General features: G+C 39.7%; 1 protein-coding gene across 5 annotated transcripts in view; it reads left to right on the forward strand.

Annotated features, from left to right (window-relative positions):
• Nucleotides 1–23,834, forward strand: part of LOC144605412 (zinc finger protein 76-like) — a 46,807-nt gene extending 22,973 nt beyond the window's left edge. For 3 of the 5 annotated variants that reach the window (XM_078420629.1, XM_078420630.1, XM_078420631.1), the window contains exons 4-15: nt 126–206; nt 2,330–2,529; nt 3,302–3,376; nt 4,119–4,238; nt 5,818–5,893; nt 6,779–6,904; nt 8,413–8,592; nt 10,161–10,397; nt 11,381–11,529; nt 12,886–13,050; nt 15,335–15,469; nt 23,303–23,834. In XM_078420629.1, the coding sequence (XP_078276755.1) occupies nt 126–206; nt 2,330–2,529; nt 3,302–3,376; nt 4,119–4,238; nt 5,818–5,893; nt 6,779–6,904; nt 8,413–8,592; nt 10,161–10,397; nt 11,381–11,529; nt 12,886–13,050; nt 15,335–15,469; nt 23,303–23,407 (1,649 nt within the window). In that variant the 3' untranslated portion in view covers nt 23,408–23,834. Of the gene's footprint in view, nt 1–125; nt 207–2,329; nt 2,530–3,301; nt 3,377–4,118; nt 4,239–5,817; nt 5,894–6,778; nt 6,905–8,412; nt 8,593–10,160; nt 10,398–11,380; nt 11,530–12,885; nt 13,051–15,334; nt 15,474–23,302 lie in introns of all 5 variants that reach the window. The other 2 variants (XM_078420633.1, XM_078420632.1) reach the window with 2 other exon arrangements.
• Nucleotides 23,835–24,333: the final 499 nt, after the last annotated feature.

Here is a 24,333-nt window from a genome sequence, read left to right on the forward strand (position 1 = left end):
AGACTGAAATCTATCTTCTCTGCTGTCTAACCTGCCGAGTACTTCCAGTATTTTCTGGTTTTATTTTCGGACTTTCCTGTATTTCTTTTTATTGCCTTTCATTGATTTTGATTTTACATCTCTAGGTGACTCGCTCTCATTTGAAGATGGGCAGGCTGTACAACTTGAAGATGGCAGCACTGCATACATTCATCACACCCCTAAAGGTACTGCAATTCTGCCTACATGCCTCACAAAATTACATTTTAAACAGAGCAGTAATGAGTTGGGGAAGATCCAGTACTAAAAAAGTAGATCTTTAAGAAATCAATTGAATTTGTTTCTGTAGTTTTAGTATCTCATTCTTGACAAATTATTTGTTACGCAGTGCAGTACTCTCCTGCCCAGTCTGAATGCAGATGAGATAATGATGAGCTGGATAACAAAAACAGAAAATGTAGGTGATAACCAATAGGTTAGGAGGAAATAATTGCTCCTTCAGGACTCTTCACCTCTTTAGTGGTGCTCGGTAGTTTGTCACATGATGATGATGATGATGCATAATACTTTGAACATAAACCACCCCAAAATTTTAATCCTTTACTGGGTCAAAATACCATTAGTTTAAATACAATGGAATATTTCATCCTATGGACAATTAAACAACAAGGCCATTTTTTAGCTGGCCTGAAAGTGGCAGGTTGTCCTTTGCAGATCGTACATCAGTACTTAATAAACAGCTATAATGCTTCTCTAAATCTTGTAGTATATGGTGATTTTTCCAACATTATGGCAGTGACCAATTCTAAAGTAATTAATTAATTGAAGTGCTCCGAGACATCCTGATGTTGTAACGGCCAGTTATACATGTTCTTTATTTATGCTTGCAGCAATGAGTATTGATCATTTAATGATGCGTGTGATCTTGTTTTTTTGTGTGAAACCATGGTGATATTGACCCCAATGATGCAATGTCCATCTCATTTTAAGGCTTCTTTTCCCTATATTAAATGTAAAGATTTTAATTAAATTTGGAGAGAGACACGCTGCTAGTTTATTTGGCCCACTGAGTTTGTGTCAACAATCAAGTATCCATTTTTACACTAATACTATCCTGACCCATTTTATTCTACCTGCATTTTATTCAACTCCCACCACCTTATAGTGGCAATTTATTGTGGCCAAGTAACCAGCCCACCTGGTTTTGAAACTGGAAGGAAACCAGAGCACCCAGAGGATACCTAAGTGGCACTGGAGAATGTGCAAACTCCACACAGACAACACCCGAGTTAATTATTCGATATGTGCTGCCACGTTGTAATGATGATGCTTAATGTGATTTCCCTGCAACAAGTGTGATTGAGAAAATGTGCATATTTCTATATTGATTTAATTTTGAAAGGTCTTTTTTGTTGATATGGTTCAGGTTAAATCCCAAGCACAGAAGAAAAAAATCCAAAATTGCAGAATTTGATATAAAGACAAAAAGATATGGTTGTCAAATATGGAGAAAGAATTGTTCTGATCACGTGGCATAGTTTAAATATAACGCCCCAGAATCTACACTATTTTTGCTCTTGGGAGAATTCCATGACTATGGTGCAATGTTGGATGTGGTCAGATATGTTGGTCCCAGCAATTCTAAGATGTGCATAAAGGTGCATTTATTATCATAGTGAAGTCATTATTAGGTGGGGGGGGGGGGGGGGAGACAGCAGAAATTGTGAGTTGCACATCATCACATGTCATCACTGTCAGCAATTGCTTGAATTCTACTAACACTAAATACTACTTTAGCACCTCCTTATGAAAGGAAGACTCAGAACATATATTTGTTTAGCCCCTTCATGGACAGGGATACTTTCGATATTCAATAGATACTGAGCAGGAAAGAGTATGTTTAGAATAGAGCAAACGCATGAAGGAATATAAAATGCTTTAGGATTTTTTCAAAAACTGGGGCAATAGATTGCAAAGTCTGGGTGTACAATTGCTGAAAGAATAGCTACCTATGGTAGAATAGAATTAAAGAAATAAGATGCTGTTCACGTGATTGGTGAGACCAGTGAAATGTACCCTGAGTTCGTTAAGGGTAACATCATATTTTACATGATATGTTGATCCTGAACTGTTGGTCTGGAGGCTGAAAACATGTCTACATTTTTGGCCGAAGGTTACTATATCATAATTTTACCGGTGATTCAAAATTTAAATAAACCATCATAAATGGTTGAAAATTACTTGAACATTTCTGCGGTGTGGTTGTTTAAAGCATTTTTGTGCAAAAATAGTTGCACAAACCTGGTAATTGTTTTAACTTGACACTTGCCGAATATTCCTCTCCATGCAGATGAATTTGACCCAGATGCAGTACAAGCAGTACAACTAGAGGATGGCACAACAGCTTTTATTCACCACCCAGTATCCATGCATGGCTCCAACACTATCTTGGCCGTGCAGACGGAAGCGGGTTTAGAAGCTCTGCATGCGACAGCTGATGATGCTGTTGATCATGAGACCATCAGTGCACTCGAACATTATGCTAACAAGGTATGCCGCCCTCCTATGTGATCTGCAGCTGTCTTTGGCTTCTTCAATTGAAGGTTTGCTCCTTCACTATTAATTGATCAGTCTTCAGATATGCAAACCACTTCTGAGTGTTAATTTTGCTTCAAGAAACACTCAAGATCAAGATCAATTTATTGTCACATGTACCAATTAAGGTACAGTGAAATTTGAGTTACCATTTTACCAACACTCCAAAGAAAGTCCTGAGAGTGGCAAACCCTCTATGTTCCATATGATGAGCTAAACTCTGTAGGCCCAAACTGCTGCAGTTATAATGAATTATCTGGCTCTAAGATTCTAAGTATAATTCTTTTGGATAAATATTTTGGAATATAATTTTAATATTTTATTATTTGCTTATGACATTTCAGCTTCTTTCTGACCTTAAATGCATGTTCCAAATTCTGTAAAATATTTTCAATGTTTACAAATGTTGTATTCGTATTTCCTGGTTTATTTCTAAGATTGGCTGCAAACCAAGTTGAGTGATGCTTTACAAGCTATTGCTGAGTATGAAATTGGCAACGTCCATGCACAGTGATCTGAATGTTTTTATTTGAGGCTATTAGCAAGTCCGGGGGCTTTTTCACTTCTTCACAATAACTAAGCTATGAACAGCATTGATAAAAGCAACAGAATGGTTGTTAAATGAGTGCAGTTTGAAATAAAAATATTTGAACCTGTTATTTATTTTATTTATTTAAGACCTTTTTGTAATAGTGGCTGTACTTGTATATATTTTCTATAAATCCAGGTATCTGAGGAAGATGAAGGAGTCAGTAGTACCACTGGACTGCCCTCCGATGTGAACAAGGACAAACCTATGCAGGTATCACTTCTTTTCTTAAATGTGTATCAATGCAGAATCAGTGGGAGACTTCTTGGGATGGACGGATAATTTCATGTTAAATGAATAAAACATATTTTTTACTTAATTATGACAAAAGTGGCATTTTGCAGTGGGTATTAGATTAATGGCAATTGAATATTTCTTGCTTAACTATGATTTGATGGATGTTGAGATGCAATTATGATTAAAGGTTTTTTTTCTGTAATATCAAAACAATTCATGACTTATTTCTGAGACAATTCCGTCCAGATCTTCAGTACTCCCTTATTGTGGAGGAACTCTTAACACCAATGTCCACTGTACGTACAAGCACAATTAAAAATAGATGTTACACAATTGCTGTCAGGGTTCCCTGCTCTACCCTTGTTTTGCTGCCTCCTTCAAGTAATCTGCAGAAATCAATGAAATGTTAAGAACTTTAGATATTTGTGATTTATTGCAATGAGAAATCCTAAAAACATTCTTAATGAGGTGTAGGTGAATTTTTCAGATTATTGCTTAATAACCCCTCTGGCTCCAAACAACTAAATTTGCAGGTGTAGATTCTAATTCTGTAAGATAAATCTTCCAAAATAACATGAAAATTAATTCTTAATTTAAAAAAAAATCTTTTTAAACATTGATGATATATCAGCTTAATCTCATGCGAAAGTCCAGATTTGCATGGGTGCTAAATCTTACAAATTGCTTTAATAATGATTATTTTCCCCTTATTCTTAAGCAGTTGGTGATTGATGGTGAAGTTCGTGGTGGTGCTAAAGTCCACCAAATGGGGGAGAAGGCATTCCGCTGTGCGTTTGACGGCTGTGGGCGTCTTTACACTACTGCGCATCATTTAAAGGTAAAGACACGGTTTGCGTTTGGTAGTGATACTTTGGGGACGGGTGTTTCGCCTTCCCCCAATTTACACAATTCATTACCTGATTAAGATACATTTCCCTTTGATCTCTAATACCCGAATTTAACTGATAGGATATAATCTGAAATAAATTAGTAACTGTTTCTAAGATAACAGTTTTATCGAGAGCAGCCTCCAACAGCAGTTATAAGGAGAGGTATTCATACTTGGGTGTTAAAACTGATTGTCCAGTAGAGGGAGGTTATTATTTCTTTTGTTTGTTTAATGCTAGTGCCCAGTATAAATAGAATTATTAACATGCTATATCGCCCTGTGACTTAAACAGCCAGTGCGAACTGATTCATTTGTTTTCCTTGAGCCAAAAGCACAATTTCACTTCTAACTATAATGTAGCAACTCGTGCTGTGTTAATAACACTTGCTGGGAAAAAATAAACGTTGTATTCATTGCAGTGCCTCCAATGAGAGCACCTTTACTCTATGCAGCTCAAGAAGTAGGCCCACTGTTATTTTTTCAAGGCAACTAAGGATAAATAAACGTCAGCTGTGCCAGGAAACTGATTACTTGACTTGGGGTAGGTAGCCTGTAGAACAAAATGATAGGTTGATGCCTTTCAGAAAACTAAGCAGGTCAAATAACGTCTTTAGAGAAATAGAGTTGCCGTTTCAGGTTGCTGCACGTAATCTCTCTACACCTATACCTATGGTATACATGGGGAGAGGTTTTTGATTCTCTTGATTTGAGTGCCTGTTTGATGCTTTTATTGTTGGACTGTGTTTTTGGGGGTTTTGGGGTGTGTGATTTGAATGCCTATTTAATGCTTCTATTGTTGGACTGTGTTTTGGGGGGTTTTTGGGGTTGGGTAATTTGGGTGCCTGTTTAGTGCTTTTATTGTTGGACTGTGGGTGATTGAATTAACATTTTGTTCAAGATGGCCGCGCCGTTGTGTTTGGCTGCCTGCCACTGTATGTTTCTTTTTTTCCTAGTCAGATGTGCAGCACTTTGGTCAACGTGGGTTGTTTTTAAATGTGCTATACAAATAAATTGACTTGACTTGACTTGACTTGATTCTCTTTGTGTAAATGCTGGCTCACCCTCCGAGTCTTTCCAATATTTTTCGATTTCCAATATCTGCAGTTTTTGATTTGCTTCATTTTGATGCTTTCTGTGCTTTATCAGTCCACTGGCACCTTCAAAACCTGTGCATGAATAATGTTCACATAAACAGGTAACTAGAAGGTGAACAGCTCAAGTACTCATAGTCTAGGAGCCGAGGAAGGAGGACACCGCAGCAGAAGAGAAAATCTAGTGAAGTTATATAGTCACTCAACCTAATTTTAATGGTAATGCAATTTCAGTTTTGGATAATGAGTGTCAATGTGGTAGATATGTTGCAAAATGAATTCCGTACAATATGGTGCAAAACACAATGCTGAGGAAAGGAGTTATTATCAATTCAAATAAATGTTGATTATCCAAAATGTAGTTCTGTTTTATACATCTTTATGGCAGATAGTGAAGGAGAGAGATTTGAGCAATTCTTTTCTTATCAAATTTGCAGGTTCATGAACGGGCACATACAGGGGACCGGCCGTACCGATGTGAACAACCAGGCTGTGGAAAAGCATTTGCTACAGGTAAAGGCAGAAGCATTAACCATGCAAAAAGTAAGGTTTAAATTACAGAGAAAGAAAAACAAATGCACTGGAAAAATTGTGATGGATTAGTCAAATTGTAAATGTTATTGGGTTAAAAATAAGGAAATTGGGATATGGATCTTAATCTTCAGTGAAAATAAATGGTTTCACATTTTCATCTTATTAATTTATGCAACCTACAACTAGTTTATCCAGATGAAGAAAATGTCTGTTTTGATAAATTTATACAAAGTAAATTTCAACAGACTACAAATAATCTTGGCTTAGAAGATGGCCAATCGAAAACGATCTTGGTAAATGGAAGCATTTCTGACCATGGAGATCGGGAGAGTGGGTTAAAATTGGAAGGAAATAAAATGGACAGAAGGATCTTAAGTACACATCTTCATCTTTCACGCAGCATGTTCTTGGTGTATTTTTTGGTCTTCTGTATGGTGGTTTAATCCTGCTCAAGTTTTAATTTCTTGCTGCTCATGAGCCGTGGTATTTTACACATGACGTGATTTTAAGTATTGTCTACAGTTTGGCATTACGGCACCTGTTCAGCTGCCTCCATGGAAGTGTGTGACATACACGCAGAAGCGCCAGATGAAAAGTTCTGAAAATTGTTCCCTGTGTAATCTTCACGATTGCACGGGGAACTGCTCACTTGGAATTTCTTTTAAAATTATATCAATCACTCCTTAAATTGTTTTGTTATGTGGTAGGATTCCTAGGTTTTCAATTTGAGCTGATTTCACCTGTTTGTCAAGCATTTGATCATCATGTGTGAAATATTATGTATATTTTACTGATAATTTACTCCAGGTGTAAGAAAGATTCAGTAAAATGTGAACACATTAAATCATTTTTGTTGAATTTCAGGTTATGGATTGAAAAGTCACACCAGAACACACACAGGAGAAAAACCATATAAATGTCCTGAAGACACGTGTAGTAAAGCATTCAAGACATCGGGTGACTTGCAAAAACATATTAGAACTCACACAGGTAGTGTAATGACGACCATACAGTACTAACCTAGACCATTATAATTTGTGTGTGGATCATAATGTTTTAATGTATATTTGTAATTTTTATGTTCTGGATTGTGATTAGTCATTTGTTACAATTGCTTCTTTCTCTGCCCAGGCTGAGTAGCCTCAAACCTAACCACTGCTTAGTGACCAAGTGATGAAAAACATTTTAAGTGCAGACCCCAGGGGAGATCTAGGTGCAGTATGACAGTCTCCAACAGTTGAGCAGCCTACAAAATGTGTGCTGCTTGAAGTGTAAAAAAGAACTAATTAGTGAGAGGGTTGAGGTTTGGATTTCTATCAATCATTGTCCAATGGAGAATGGGAAAGAAAATTAAGCGAAACTTTTTTGTAAGAAATGGAATAAAATAATAATTTGAAAACAAAGTATTTTGATACCATGTCATAGCTCGTCTCTTCAGAATGACATAAATCAGCAAATAGATTACAGAACGTCTGGAGCAAACTATAAATTATGGCATAGTGCCCATAATAACCCGCATTATTTTGCTAATATTAATTAAAATGCAAAGCCTAAAGATGTGAATGATTGCTTTGTTTGATTATAATATTTATAATTGGGTACTGATAAAGCCAATGAAAGATTTGCCAAAAAATGTCATCCTTGGATCAGCGCTTTTAATAAACAACAGATAAAATGTAATCAATTTATATATGCTTACATTGCAGCTTCTTTATTTTTTTTAACATTAAATTTCAACAAAAATAGCACACTACTAGCAAAAAAAGCCAATATTCAACTTCAAAAGATCTGACTATTGAAAACATGAATATTTAGGACTATTATTGACCTGGAATAGGATTCTACTTACAAAGGAATCTTACAAATGTTTGCCATTTCCCCTCCCTTTTCATTGTGCTGCAGCTATGCTTCAATGCCTGCCAAACAATGTGGGCCATTTTCAGGTTAAATGTAGCTCGAAGCATTGATTTTTGGATGGTTCTACCCTCATCTGTCACCTGGCCCATACCAAATAGCGATGATTATGCAGGCTTGGAGATTTTTAATATTACTTGTTAAAATAAGTCTTTATTAATTTGTGTTGGCCTGTCTTCACTAGTGGGAGAGCCAGAAACAAGGGAACCTAGTTAGAAAATCATTTAAAACTGAGGTTCCAAGAAATTTAGAATGAATCTCAGGAATTCTCTGCCCCGATAGATGATGATGGGGACAAAATCAATGGACATATTAAAGGTGGAGATAGACAGATATTTGAAAGATCCAGAAATTGAAGGTTATAGGATGTTGGCACGTAAGAGGATTGAGGTCAGCTTTGATCAACCATGGTCATACTGAATGGCGAGGAAAGCTTGTGTGATGGCTTCTCCCGTTCCTATTTTCTCTTGCTTATGTGAATGGTTTGTGTAATTATTCATTGAATCATAAAACTGGCTGAAATATACAAATGGTCCAGCTTTAAATTTATTTTCTAAGTAATACTATGTCTGTTTTTCTAACAGGTGAACGGCCTTTCAAATGCCCATTTGAGGGCTGTGGTCGTTCTTTTACCACTTCCAATATACGTAAAGTTCACATCAGAACACATACAGGAGAGAGACCGTATATCTGCTGTGAAGCAGGCTGTGGTCGAGGGTTTGCTAGTGCTACTAATTACAAGAACCACATGAGAATTCACACAGGTAATTTGCAATGTGGACCACAGACTAATGCTCAAGTAATTTATGTAACCAACTCGCATTGAATTGAAATTTGAGAAATTAATGTGATATTACACAATTGCATAAACACATTTTACATGACATTCCTTTGCTATTTCAATGGAACGTTGAAAAGTGGTTTAGAACTAGTAAAGAAAATTGCTGGGACTATGGTGTCATCATTAAATTTCACAAAGAAAGCTTTTGCGGCATGTTTTGTGTCCTTGTTTCATGTGAAAACTCGGTGCATTTTGATTCATTACAAAAGTAATGTTTTTAATGATTTCATTGATCAGATTTTGTGATCAGTTGTGAACAGCACGAGATTGCTGCTAAGTGCTCAGCATGTGTGTATTCCATGTTGAGAACTAGGAAGGGAAAACTGGGGATTACTGGGACCTTTCATGTACAAATGAAAGATATGATGAAATGTTAATAATGTATTAAGCTTCATTGCTTCCTGCTTAGCTGACAAACAATAATTTCTTATTCAGCAACCGTCAAAATCCTGTTAGAACTAACATTCAATAAAATTGAAGAGTTAAAAATACCAATAACATTTAAGTAAACAATTATGAAAAATCTATATTAAGTGATACCTGCCATGGCCTTCATAGCTCCTTCCCTCCATTGAATCAATGCCATGTGGCATAAATGATTTGTTTTGAATGAAAGTGCAGGAGGAAGTTCAATACATAGATATGGTTGCCATTTGACTATTCACAGCTCTTCTATCCAATCAGTCCAATATTGCATTTTATAGATCAAAGTACCCTGTACGTTCGAAAGCAGCCTTAATCACTAAAAGCAAGACCATATGATCCGGACATAAATTATATTGCACGTAGTGATGTAAATTGTGAGGAATCTGCTGCTTTTTTTTTTTGTGTATTCTAATCTTGCCATTTCGATCTTCTCATCGAGCCTGACATAAATTGCTTGTTAATGACTGGTGAAAATGGCAGACCGTGCACCAAAGGTGTGATTTCTTTCTTCGGGGCTCAATGTTGACAGTAATTTAACGACCAAACCAATTCAAGAGAATTCAGTGATTCTTTCAGTTACCATATGTATTACAATAACAATCACAACCGGCCCTTTAACTCTACTCCAATACCTTTCGCCTTGCATTTACATCCATCCCTTTCTGCCCATACATTTCCTGACTTCCCTACATGTTCAGCTGCATGTTCAGCTACCACCCCAATTCACACAGGTAATTTGTAATGGTCCTTTTAATCTGTTCAATCCATATCTTGACTGGTTCACAGTTTTCTTTTTGATACCAAAGTGCAACAATGACAAGAGAGGATCGAAAACTGGGTTGATGAATCACAGTGACATTTGGAGGTCCTTGGCAATGAACGTTTATTTTTGAAGATTAATACTGAGCTGTATACAGTTTGCTTGTCTTAAGCACTGTTTTAGTGATGAGAGCAATTTGACGTATTATAGGCTGTAATAATAAAAGTGGGCTAATTGTCAAAAAAATGAAAATAAAGATTCTTAGGGTATGGAAAATTTACACTGTCTGACTGATTTATCTACAGGAGAGAAGCCATATGTTTGTACCGTACCAGGTTGTGGGAAATGTTTCACAGAATACTCTAGTCTGTATAAACACCATGTGGTCCACACACATTTCAAGCCATATAACTGCAACCACTGTGGAAAAACATACCGGCAAACTTCCACATTAGCTACGCATAAACGTACTGCACATGGTGACATGGAAGCCACGGAGGAAAGTGAGCAGGCCTTGTTTGAACAGCAACAACAGCAGCAAGGTAGGCTCCTGAGGCACAGTTCATGCGCACTCTGGTAGTGGTGTTATCTTTGTAGACATCTTTGAAGGGGGAAACAACTGCTGAAGGAACTTCATGGGACTCAGTGAAGCAACTGTGGCTTCTGTGAAGGGGAACAAAATTGTCAACATTTTGGATTGAAACCCCACATCAGTCCGTTAAACCCTACATGCAGAACGTTAAAACCCAGAACATCGCCCTCAACGGATGATGTTCGACCCACAGAGTTCCTCCAGCAGTTGGATTTTGCTCCAGATTACGGCATCTACAGTCTCTGAAGCACTTCTGAAATAACTGAACAGTTATCATCCATGCATTTATGGTCAATATAAATATCCACAATGGTTGTTGATGCCTATGAGACTTGCAATTTGTTCTGATAAAGAACTGTCAGTGTTAAGGGAGCAGTGGCACAGCTAGTGGCGCTGCTCCTTCATAATTTCAGCGATCAAGTTTCGATATCGTCCTCTGGTGCTGACTGAATAGAATTTGCATTTACTCTCTGTAACTATGCAATTATGTCACCAGATGCTTCCAAACAAAACAGCCACTCAGGTTAATCGGTTAATTGGCTGCTGTTATTTGCCTCCAGTATGTGGGTGAGTGGTAGGATGTGGGGAGTGTTGATGAGAATATAAGGAAATTACAATGGGCTTACTGCAGGATTAGTATGGATTAGTGACATTACTCAGTCACACCTACTGAGTAAAAGATTGTACTCATCTTCTGAAATTTGGATCGATTCGAAAGAGAAGATCAAACTCTGAACACAAAATGAAACCCTCAGATTAAATGTATAAAATTAATACCCTTTAGCTTGGCATGGACAAGTCGGGCAAAAGAGCCTGTTTTCATGCTGCATGCCTCTATGGCTCTCGCCGCAAGTTCAAAATATACTGTGTGATGTGCTTCATCTTGACTTGTTTTGAATTGGGTCACTCTAACCTTGATTATTTCATTCTTAGCTGCTGTTGAACCTGTATTGAAACGGTCACGTATTGCATACCTCTCTGGGGTGGAAGGTGATGATGGAATTTCCACCCAGGTTACCATGGTAACCCAAGATGGTCTGGGGTCTCAGGTAGCACTTATATCACAAGATGGAACACAGCAGGTATGATAAAGCTTTTAGCCTTCATGTCAATTCAATCTTATTTGAATCTTGGGTGAAAAGTGAAGAGAAAAAGAACATAAATATTCCCCTAGCTTTTTAACAAGCTGTTCTTCTAACTCTCATCTATACACTAAAACTCGTTTGTTTGTTCCTGAACTACAGCCAAAACGGTACACGATAGCGCGACAATTTTAGGCCCACCTTACTCACCGCCGTCCCTTTGGTGCTAATGGAAGAGGTTTCATTGAAATCGGTGTTATATTTTTAAAGTTATTCACATTTTAAAGTTTAAATCTATCTCCTAGGGAGGGAGGGGGGAGGGGGGAGGATAAGGGGGGGTTGAGGGGAAAGATGGGAGGAGAAGGGTGGGGAGGGGAGGGAGGAGGGAAGAGGGGGAGTGGAGAGAGGGGAGGGGGGAGAGAGGGTGCTGCACCAATGCAGGAGAGGTTTTGGCCCAACGGGTCCACTAGGTCTATTATATTTTTAATAATGTTGAAGCCTTGCTCAAATAGCCATCCATTATCTGTAAGCCCCAGCGGGGCACATTGATACGGTATTGTGCACAGAGGAATTGAGAGCCAAAATGGAGTACTCCATGATAGCAATACCTTTGTTTTCCCCCTTATTAAAGTTCAGTCGAGGAAGGAAGTTGGCGGATTTTTTAATTTTGCTTCTCAATTCAGAAAAATAAAGCTTATTGCATCTCCAACTCATGTCATAACTCTGCGCAGACAGTTGTCGGAAGGAACTGTAGATGTTGGTTTAAACTGAAGATAGACACAAAATGCTTGAGTAACTCAGCAGGACAGGCAGCATCTCTGGATAGAAGGAATGGGTGACATTTCGGTTCGAGACCCGAAATGTCTGAAAAAGGGTCTCGACCCGAAACGTCACTCATTCATTCTATCCAGAGATGCTGCCTGTCCCGCTGAGTTACTCCAGCATTTTTTGTCTATCAGCACAGACAGCGTTTGTCTCTGAGTTTTGCACTATACACAGTGATGGTCATACCCACTGAGTCATTCAGGGTGAAACAATAGAACATCTTTAATGATTTTTGTTTTGTTAACTTAAAAATCTAGAAGTGTGGTAATTCTGTCTTATAAAAATGTTCAAAACTACGAGCAAAACCCCATCGTAGATTAAGTTGTAAAAGCCATAACTAAAAACAAAACCAAATGAATTGAAAAGTACATCTTTGATGGTATCAACACCCTGAAAACTGAATACCCAATGATTAAACCAACTTTGTGGAACCCATGGAAATTATTATTATTTTTTGTTAACTTTGGATTTTTATTATTTTGCAGTCGCCAATCCCAGCTTTTCCTAAAAGAATAACATTATTAATTGCAGGTTAGTCTATCGCATGAAGAGTTGCAGGCTCTGGGAACAGCTATCACCATGGTAACTCAGGATGGGACTACAATTTCTGTACCCACACATGAAGGTGACCTCACAGAATCACCTGGTGCTCATACAGTTACCATGGTGACAGCAGATGGTACTGAATCACAGCAGGTATGTCGTGGCTTACATCATCCATTGAAAATACAGATAATCAAAAATGTTCAATTTATATACATATTGTAATTAAATGCACAGTCACTAAGATTACCCATTACTAGCCCTGTAACTGCTTGACTGCTTAGCTTGTTTGCTGCTGAATAGACAATAGGTGCAGGAGTAGGCCATTCGGCCCTTCGAGCCAGCACCGCCATTCAATGTGATCATGGCTGATCATTCTCAATCAGTACCCCGTTCCTGCCTCCTCCCCATACCCCCTGACTCTGCTATCCTTAAGAGCTCTATCTAGCTCTCTCTTGAATGCATTCAGAGAATGGCCTCCACTGCCTTCTGAGGCAGAGAATTCCACAGATTCACAACACTCTGACTGAAAATGTTTTTCCTCATCTCCGTTCTAAATGGCCTACCCCTTATTCTTAAACTGTGGATAAAAAATACATCCACCTTTCCTTCTTCCAAACTTGTCTATTCCAATGTTCTCCTGGCTGTAATTTTTATTTCAATTCTCTGTAAAATTGAAATCATCAAAATCTCCGTTGCCTGTGTCGAAACTTGCACCTTCCTATGATCACGTGTGCTTCCTGTTAAACAACAATGTGATTTTAACATTCTTAATAAAAAACAAAATACTGGAGATACACAGCAGATCAGGTAGCATCTGTGGCGAGAGAAATGTAGTTAACATTTCAAGTTAATAACCTAACATAAGAACTATTTTTACCCTTGTTTTAAATTTCTTCCATTGTCACACCCCAATGTGTCTCTAATCACCACTGGCTGTACAATTCTTGCAAATATCACTGCTCCTCTAGTTGTGACCTCTTGCTCATCCTCGTATTTATTCACTCCTGTGGAAGCCTTGTCTTTAGGTGATAAGATCCAAGTTTTGAAATGTCCTCTCCATCCCTCTATGAATCTTTCCTATTTTGGAATAAAAATCTTTCCTGATTTGGAATATATAAAAACTTTCTCTCTGACCATTTTTTTGGTTATATATCATAATGTCATGTGCTTCAACTTCAGTTTTTGCTTGATGACACATCTTTTTTGGTCCCTCAAAGTTGATGGAAATATTTAATATTAGTCATCAATTTAATTCATAGAAATCTTTTTGAATTTACATTTTAATGAAGCAACATAAAGGAAAAGCACAGTATTGCAATTACATTTTATGGAAAGCTGTATGAAAAGAGATGAATCTTAGTAAGAGTTAACTTTTCAGAATCAAAATAATTTGTTGGCAACAAATTTGGGATTTTCTAAAGTTCAAATGAGTTACTTATTTTGAATATATTACATTAATTTAAATTAGAGAAAAAAATGTATTGGAGTGAAAAAGAATCCCATTTTCCTCAGAAAACCTAATACCATTTGCCAGAATCCTTCTCGTGATTATAACGTAGCTCAGTCCATTCTTTGGATTCCAATAAGCAAATTGACCTGACTGGTAAACTGGCATCATTACTCAAAGACTAGTGTGCCTGACATGGGATGTAAAATGAAAGGAGTGCAATGCTAAAGAAACCGAATGGGTGGTTCAGGTTACATTTGAGATGGGATTAGCAGGCAGATTTTTTTTTTAGAGATACAGTGCGGAAACAGGCCCTTCGGCCCACCGAGTCCACGCCGCCCAGCGATCCCCGCACACTAACACTATCCTACACCCCATTAGGGACAATTTTTACATATTACCCAGTCAATTAATCTACATACCTGTACGTCTTTGGAGTGTGGGAGGAAACCGAAGACCTCGGAGAAAACCCACGCAGGTCACGGGGAGAACGTACAAACTCCGTACAGACGGCGCCCGTAGTCAGGATCGAACCCGAGTCTCCGGCGCTGCATTCGCTGTAAGGCAGCAACTCTACCGCTGCGCCACCGAGCCGCCTAATCTGATGAAAGCCATTTACTGTGCCCTTAGCAAGTAGTTTCAAATGCGACAAGATCGAGGGATGGGGATGAAATGCTTTCTTGCTCAAACAATACTGAAATGGTATTTGTGAATGACATGAGTGCTTATTTGTTGTACTGCTCAAACAAAGGCAATTATGTACTTAAAGAAGGAAGTATGGGGTGGGGGGGGGAGAACCCAAGTCAATGTCACAGACCAAGACTACAAATTCCTCAATATATTTATGGTTTATTTATAATTGGTTTTAAGATTCTGGGTTGAGAAAATATACAATAATTTTCTACAAGATGGAATGAAACAAAGGGTTTGATCAAGTTTATATATTGGACAGCATTCACATGTTTTAACTCTGCCTTACTCTGCCAGGTTGCTATAGTGACGTCGGACGGAATGGTGACTGGGGACTCGGCTTTGGCAGCTCTTCATGCAGCAGAGGTGGTACAGCACCATCAGCAGGTGGCATTAGTAGCCACTGCCAATGGCACCCAGATAGCAGTGCAGGTGGGTAAGTTTGATGCTTCAAGCTTGGTAATGTTTCTCTATCAAAGATTGCAATACAATGTAAAAAAAAAAAGAGGAACAAGCATTAGAAGATTACTTCATCCTATTAATTCACTGAGGCCACAATTTTAGTACTGCCATGGTATCTCCCTGGGTTTGCTTTATTTTCCTGTTAAATATGACCAAATACACCAAATGTTCTTTTTTCATCCCAAGAAATTTAAACAAATTCAGGATCAATGCTGGCCAATATGCATATCTTTCATTAATTTGTTCTATATCTCTCTATATCACCGTCTATGTCCCTCATTTCCCTTTTCCCTGACCCTCAATCTGAAGAAGGTTCACCTATTCCTTTTCTCCAGAGATGCCGCCTGACTCGCTGAGTTATTCCAACTTTTTGTGTCTACTGACTAATATTAATTACTTTGTTCTAATATCTACTACATGTGCTGTCCATTCCAAATCAGACTCTTGCATGCATGGAATTCTGCAAGTCAGAATTTAAGTATATTTAGAATATATACAAGCTCAGGAATATTGTGAGTTGATAATAAAGCTCAATAGAAGTAAGTTCCACTTGAAATTATAGTGGAGCCGTATTCCAAACATAGAAACATAGAAACATAGAAAATAGGTGCAGGAGTAGGCCATTCGGCCCTTCGAGCCTGCACCGCCATTCAATATGATCATGGCTGATCATTCAGCTCAGTAGCCTGTACCTGCCTTCTCTCCATACCCCCTGATCCCTTTAGCAAAAAGGGCCACATCTAACTCCCTCTTAAATATAGCCAATGAACTGGCCTCAACTACCTTCTGTGGCAGAGAATTCCACAGACTCACCACTCTCTGTGTGAAGAAATGTTTTCTCATCTCGGTCCTAAAAGACTTCCCCCTTATCCTTAAGCTGTGACCCCTGGTTCTGGACTCCCCCAACATCGGGAACAATTTTCCCGCATCTAGCCTCTCCAACCCCTTAAGAATTTTATATGTTTCTATAAGATCCCCCCTCAGTCTTCTAAATTCCAGCGAGTACAAGCCCAGTCTATCTAGTCTTTCCTCATATGTAAGTCCCGCCATCCCAGGGATCAATCTGGTGAACCTTCTCTGTACTCCCTCTAAGGCAAGAACGTCTTTCCTCAGGTTAGGAGACCAAAACTGCACACAATACTCCAGGTGCGGTCTCACCAAGGCCCTGTACAACTGCAGCAGAACCTCCCTGCTCCTAAACTCAAATCCTCTTGCTATGAATGCCAACATACCATTCGCTTTCTTCACTGCCTGCTGCACCTGCATGCTTGCTTTCAATGACTGGTGCACCATGACACCCAGGTCACGTTGCATCTCCCCTTCTCCCAATCGGTCACCATTCAGGTAATACTCTGCTTTCCTGTTCTTGCCGCCAAAGTGGATAACCTCACATTTATCCACATTATATTGCATCTGCCATGCATTTGCCCACTCGCCTAATCTATCCAAGTCACTCTGCAGCCTCCTAGCATCCTCCTCGCAGCTAACACTGCCACCCAGCTTCGTGTCATCCGCAAACTTAGAGATGTTGCATTCAATTCCCTCGTCCAAATCATTAATATACACTGTAAATAACTGGGGTCCCAGCACTGAGCCTCGCGGTACCCCACTAGTCACTGCCTGCCATTCCGAAAAGGACCCGTTTATTCCTACTCTTTGCTTCCTGTCCGCCAACCAATTTTCTATCCACCTCAACACTGAACCCTCAATACCGTGTGCTTTAAGTTTGTACACCAATCTCCTATGTGGGACCTTGTCGAAGGCCTTCTGAAAGTCCAGATATAACACATCGACTGGTTCTCCCTTATCCACTCTACTAGTTTCATCCTCGAAAAATTCTATAAGATTCGTCAGACATGATTTGCCTTTGGTAAATCCATGCTGACTTTGTCCGATGATTTCTCCACTTTCCAAATGTAATGCTATCACATCTTTAATAACTGACTCTAGCATTTTCCCCACTACCGATGTTAGGCTAACTGGTCTATAATTCCCCGTTTTCTCTCTCCCTCCCTTTTTAAAAAGTGGGATTACATTAGCTACCCTCCAGTCCTCAGGAACTACCCCAGAATCTAAAGAGTTTTGAAAAATTATCACTAATGCATCCACTATTTCTGAGGCTACTTCCTTAAGCACTCTGGGATGCAGCCTATCTGGCCCTGGGGATTTATCTGCCTTTAATCCATTTAATTTACCTAACACCACTTCCCGACTAACCTGGATTTCCCTCAGTTCCTCCATCTCTTTAGACCCCCGGTCCCCCGCTATTTCCGGCAGACGGTTTATGTCTTCCTTAGTGAAGACAGAACCAAAGTATTTGTTCAATTGGTCTGCCATCTCCTTGTTCCCTATGATCAATTCACCTGTTTCCGACTGCAAGGGACCTACATTTGCCTTAACTAATCTTTTTCTCTTGACATATTTATAAAAGCTTTTGCAGTCTGTTTTTATGTTCCTTGCCAGGAACATAATCTATTTTCCCTTTCCTAATTAAGCCCTTGGTCCTCCTCTGCTGGACTCTGAATTTGTCCCAGTCCTCTGGTATGCTACTTTTTCTGGCTAATCTGTATGCTTCATCTTTTGTTTTAATACTATCCTTGATTTCCCTTGTTAGCCACGGATGCACTACCTTTCCTGGTTTGTTCTTTTGCCAAACTGGGATGAACACTTGTTGTAGTTCATCCATGCGACCTTTAAATGCCTTCCATTGCATGTCCACCGTCAACCCTTTCAGCATCAATCGTCAGTCTATCTTGGACAATTCACGCCTCATACCCTCAAAGTTACCTTTCTTTAAGTTCAGAACACTTGTTTCTGTATCGACTTTGTCACTCTCCATCCTAATGAAGAACTCTACCATATTATGATCACTCTTGCCCAAGGGGCCTCGCACAACAAGACTGCTAACTAACCCTTCCTCGTTACTCAATACCCAGTCTAGAATGGCCTGTTCTCTTGTTGGTTCCTCGACATGTTGGTTTAGAAAACCATCTCTCAAACATTCCAAGAAATCCTCTTCCTCAGCACCCCTGCCAGTTTGGTTCACCCAATCTATATGTAGATTGAAGTCACCCATTATAACTGCTGCGCCTTTAGTGCATGCATTTCTAATTTCCTGCTTGATGCCATCCCCAACCTCCCTACTGCTGTTAGGTGGCCTGTACACAACTCCCACTAGCGTTTTCTGCCCCTTAGTGTTTCGTAGCTCTAAACCAAAACATTGTTTTAACAATCCAGAGTCACTTGTCCATCTCCGCCACAGAGGCTGCCTGACCTGCTGAGTTCCTCCAGCACTTTGTATTTGAATCAAGATTCCAGCATCTGAGTTTCTTGTTTCTCTATATAATATATTTTGTTCCAGGGCCATGAATAAATGAAATTAATTGACTGAAATAGAACAGATATGTTTGTACAGAAGGATTAAAATCTATGCGATACTGAATTTGTTTTGCACATTTGATTTCTTTTTACTTTCCCCCTCTGCATTTATGTGCACGTGTCTTTTCCTCGTGTTTCACTCGTGGTGTTGTCGTTCTGTTCCTCTGTTGCTGTTTCATCTCTTGCTGCTTTTTCTATTCCTGCTGGGTTTTTTCAGATTTGTCACGTCTCTTTGTCATTTGATATGGAGAACAATGAGTTGAGTTTACACTGGCCAAATGTGGAAAAAGTTAATATCATGACCTCAATTTTGAAAAGAAGGTAGCTGATAATGGTAACTCCGTAACTATTGATGAGAAGATGCAACATATGATTTCCATAATCATCTTGGAATGTGAAAAGCATTACATTAACTTGCAAATTATGCATTGTTAGGTCACTGCCCTTTTATCACATAATAGGCTGACAAGTTAAGGTAACAAAAAGGAACTTTGTTAAAGTTTTTCTTACGACAAAGAATTTCTTATCACCCCAAAGCTACATGTACTAAATGTGCAATATAACAGCGTCTGTGTTGGACTCCCCTTCTACAATTTGATGCTGCTCTTTCTCAATAGCATCAAATTTCTGAAACAGTCTTCAATATTCCTATTGAACTATATTACATCTGCATCTTTAACTTAATTTCAAAAGATTTACATGTTCCCCAATGAATAAACCTCTGATTTTTGATATATGGGAAGAATTTAGACAGTCAAAGTCAAACCCATTGGGTGAATCTACATTGACTGAATTAGTAATTGTTGTTTTGGGGTACATTTTCCTTGTGAGACAATAATACTGTGCAGAAGAGTAGGCTTGGGTTTATTATTGTCATGTGTACTGAGGTACAGTGTAAAAATTTGTTTTGCATGCTATCCAAACTGAATAGATATACCATACATGTGTACAATCAAGTCAAATTCAAGTACAATAGATAGAACAAAGGGGAAGATACTGATTGCAGAATATAGTTCTTAACACTGAGGCACATCAGTGCCAAAGTCCAATGTCCTCAACGGGGTACGGCTGAATTGGACAGTACCTTAGCTTATGGAAGAACAGTTCAAAAGCTTAATAACTCAGAGGGAAAAACTGTTCCTGAGTCAGGTGGTGCGTGCTTTCAAGTTCTGTCGGGGAGCAAAGAGAAGGAGGAATGACCAGGGTTACTTTTCCAAGGCAGTGTGAAGTATGGATGGAGTCAATGGAGGGAAGTCTGGTCTGTGTCATAGACTGGATACATCTAAACTCCCTGCAATTTCTCGTAGTTTTGGGCAGAGTTGTACGCAAACCATGCTGTGATGCAACCCAATCACATGATGCTTTCTATGATGCATCTATAGAAGTTTGTAAGAGTTATCCTTTGTCTCCTAAGGAAGTAAAGGTGTGATGTACCTTTTGGCTATCACATCAATGTGGTTTGTCCATGACAAATCATTGGTAACAATAGCACTAGGGAACTTGAAGCTCTCAACCATTTCCACTGCAGCATGCTCTTGATGTTGGCCTGCTTGAAGTCCTTGGCTATTATGAACAAGGCCTTGAGGTGCTTTGTTTGAAGGCTGTTCCTCGAGTGCAAACATAGCATTGGTCTGGAGTGATGCATTCTGCTGTCGGGATAGCCAAAGTGAATTCCCATGACAGCTAGTAGGGACGACACTTCACTGTAAGGCATTCCAGTTCTGGGGTGTACGAGCACACCAGGACCACTGTGTCAAGTTAATTAGAAAGCAGACCCCTCTACCTGTAATCCTGCCTGAGCATGGCGTGCAGTCCACCCGATGTGGCAAGAAGCTCTCGTGTTGAATGGCTGTGTCAGTTGAATGAATGAATGACTACTGTATTGCCACATGTGACAAGTCGCAGTGCAATTATTTGGTTGTATACCCAAGGTATGCTAATAGTCACCACATTGAGGACACTTAAGAACCCCCGCGCCAGGTCCCCCTTTGTTCTCCCCCCTCCTCCCCCTCCCTCACGGCAGTCCCCCCACATAGGGTGCTGCATTGTTCTTCCTCCCTCACGACGGTCCCCACACGCCGGATCCTCCATTGTTTCTTCCCCCGGCAGCGGCGTCTTCACTACCACGTGGTCCATCCTCGTCCGTCGGTCGGCACCATCATCGACCACCGCACCGACCTCTCCACTATAGCTGCCAGGCCCTCTGTGGATGCCTCCGTGGCCCCAACCATGCCCCAGCTGCGGGCTCCGCCGACCCGGGGGCCGGCCGCGGGCTCTTCCAACCCGTGAGGCTCCGGCCCCTGCTTCTCCGCGGCCTGCCGGGAGACGTCGGTCAATCGGTTGAGGCAGGTGTGCCATGTCTCTAAAGCAGAGCACGCATCAGTTCTCTAAGGTAGGTAAGTATTGTGTCATCTGCTTTGGCATATGCTTCTTGATGAATGATATCCAAGGCTAGCTCTGCAAGGTGGAATAGGCTTAGTGGGAAGTGTGCTCACGGTGTGTATCTCTGGGTCCCATACCCCAGTGAGTGTCACTGTTGGAGGCTTCCAACATTCAGAAAAATACTCGTAAATGTAAGTAATTAAAAGAATTCAAGATTATTTTAAAGTCATTAAGAACACAATAAATACTAAAACATAATAAAATACAGTGAATTAATTCACACACTTACCTAAAATGACCACACAAATGGTGACCACACTCAACTGAATAGCATCACCACTGGATCCTCCTGCTTCCGTTTTTGCTTGTAAGCAGAGAGTATAAGTATAGCAAGGTGATCAGATTTACAACAACCAGCCCTTGCATAAAACCAGGAGGCCAAATCCCAAGTATGTTCAGCTCTTTGCTCCCACCCGTTAGGGAGGAGCAGGAGGTCAGATGTACCTGGCACCATCTGAGATTTCCCTACCGAACCACCAGCCTTCTGTCAGTTTGACTCGGCCTATTGGTTTTGTGTGATTGACCGACCATGTTAATCAGAATATGTGATCCTGTTAGAAAATAATTTAAACTGTCAAATTCATTACATAACATTGAATAGTGTCAATACTAACATAAATTAAATACAGTCTAAGGCTGGACCATGCTGACCTTACCTAGTGCTTTTGATTGGATGATCCTATGGCTAAGTGCGTCATTAATTACTGTTGCTAGGCTCTGAATTGTGGAAGGTTCCCGCACCAATCTTCACCACTTGGATACGCATATACATACACGCTCATTGCCACTTCTCCTGCACTATTTCAGTTTAGTTTATTGTCATGTGCACCAAGGTACAGTGAAAAGTTTTTTGTTGTGTGTAATCCAGTCAGCAAAAAGACAACATTATTAGAATCAAGCCGTCCACAGTGTACAGACACAGGATAAAGGGAATAACGTTTAAAGGAAGATAAAGTCCAATTAAAGATCATCCGATTGTTTCCACTGAGGTAAATGGTAGGTCACGACTGCTTTCTGGTTGGTGATAGAATGGTTCAGTTGTCTGATAGCAGCTGGGAAGAAATGGTACCGGAATCTGGAGATATTCACTTTGTTTCCTGAAGTCGATCACAATCTCCTTTGTCTTGCTGACATTGAGGGAAACGTTCATGTCTTGGCACCAGGTTACGAGGTGCTCAATCTCCTGCCTGTATTCTTTCTCATCATCATTTGGCCCATTCTTTGCACATTGGCCAAAAATGGATCCGGTTGATCCGTTTTCTAACTGAGTTTGAGGCCCTGCAGATTACGACTCTTCAAAAACATATCCTAGCAAAGCTTTCTGCTTCCAACATCCTTTCAAGAAGTGATTTTTCAGACTCCCAGCACTCATTCAGTGATATTTTTTTTCAATTCTCCACTAATCCTTCCACCAAAGCCCCTCTCCCACTCCCACAATCAATCTGAAGAAGTCCGACCCAAAACGTCATCTATCCATGTTCTCCCGAAATGCTGCCTGACCCAGTGAGTTACTCCAGCACTTTGCCCTTTAAAAAGAAAATCAGCACCTGCAGTTCCTTGTTTCTACTCTCCCTCTCTGTCTAAGCCACACATAATGTATGTATAATGAAATCCTCCATCAATTTACATTCCAAAGAAATCATCCTCAGATTCCCTTTCTTTTAAACCACAATTCTCTAATCCGAGCAACACTCTCATAAATCTCCTTGGCACTCTTTCTCTGGCGAGAGCCCTTATTTGGGGGTGTGATTAATGGTCCAGTATGATGATACTGCAATAATTTGTTGCCCAGTACTGTCTGGTAAAATCCTGGGACCCAAACATAAACTACTCACTCACAGTCTATTCTCAGGATTAATTCACTGTGAATGGTGATCCGAATTTAGGTGTCTTTACACAATACTTGTATAAAATCACCAGAAACTCAGTGTGCCGTCTCATCTGCTGACTTTGTAATTATCCTGTCTTTATTTGTCTCTTTAGCTGGAGGAACAGCAGACTTTGGAGGAAGCTATTGGCATGGCGACAGCTGCAATTCAACATGAAGGAATGACACAAGATACAGTTATGACAGATAATTGCCAATAAACGTGAGGACCAAGAAACGAGTGCCACTTGCAGGAATGAATGAACTGTGATTTACTACCTAGTACTGTCCAGTAAAATCCTGGGTGCCAAACATACAACTCACAGACTAAATCAGTCTATTCTCAGGACTAATAATTTACTGTGTGTATGTTGATCTCAACTCAGGTGATTTTACACAATATGGTAATGGTTTTATGATCAAAAGGAATTTTAGAGCTGCTGTGCTGATCAGTAAGCTTGCAGATTCACTTGTACAGTATAAAGTATAGTTTTATTGAGATTTCCATAGTTTTGCTTTTTATTGAAGATGAGATGTTTACTGAAGCTTGGTAGGGTTGGTCTCTGTGCACAGGACTAGCATCGGGCTGGACCTATTAATGGCAATCAGTGACGTTTTTGGAATGTGTACGCTGCATTGAAATCTAAGACAATACTATATGAATCTGTATATGTGTAAATGAAAATAAATTTCAAAAACTCTTGTTGTTCCTTATAATAATTTCAGTGTTAGATTTTAATCCCTTGCTACATAACAGGTTGTTATTGGAGGCAGATTGATGTTGGCTGTGATCAGATATCCATTGCTACAAGCTTTTATCAACTTACATGAAAATGTCATGGTCCACACTAGTGTGTCAGTTCTGGCAGTAATATCATGGTTTTGGTGAAATAAATGTTTCTTTGTAGTGCCTGAAATACACCCACTTAGTTGATGTATAAGCAGGAAACAGTTAAATCACCAACTGAGGACAAATGGTAAAATATATGTGTTGGAAGGAACTGCAGATGCTGGTTTAAACCGAAGATAGACACAAAAAGCTGGAGTAACTTAGCGGGACAGGCAGCATCTCGGGAGAGAAGGAATGGATGACTTTTCGGGTCGAGACTGAAGAAGGGTCTCGACCCGAAACGTCACCCATACCTTC

The sequence above is a fragment of the Rhinoraja longicauda genome, chromosome 24 (assembly GCF_053455715.1).
Source record: "Rhinoraja longicauda isolate Sanriku21f chromosome 24, sRhiLon1.1, whole genome shotgun sequence".
Taxonomy (NCBI): domain Eukaryota; kingdom Metazoa; phylum Chordata; class Chondrichthyes; order Rajiformes; family Arhynchobatidae; genus Rhinoraja; species Rhinoraja longicauda.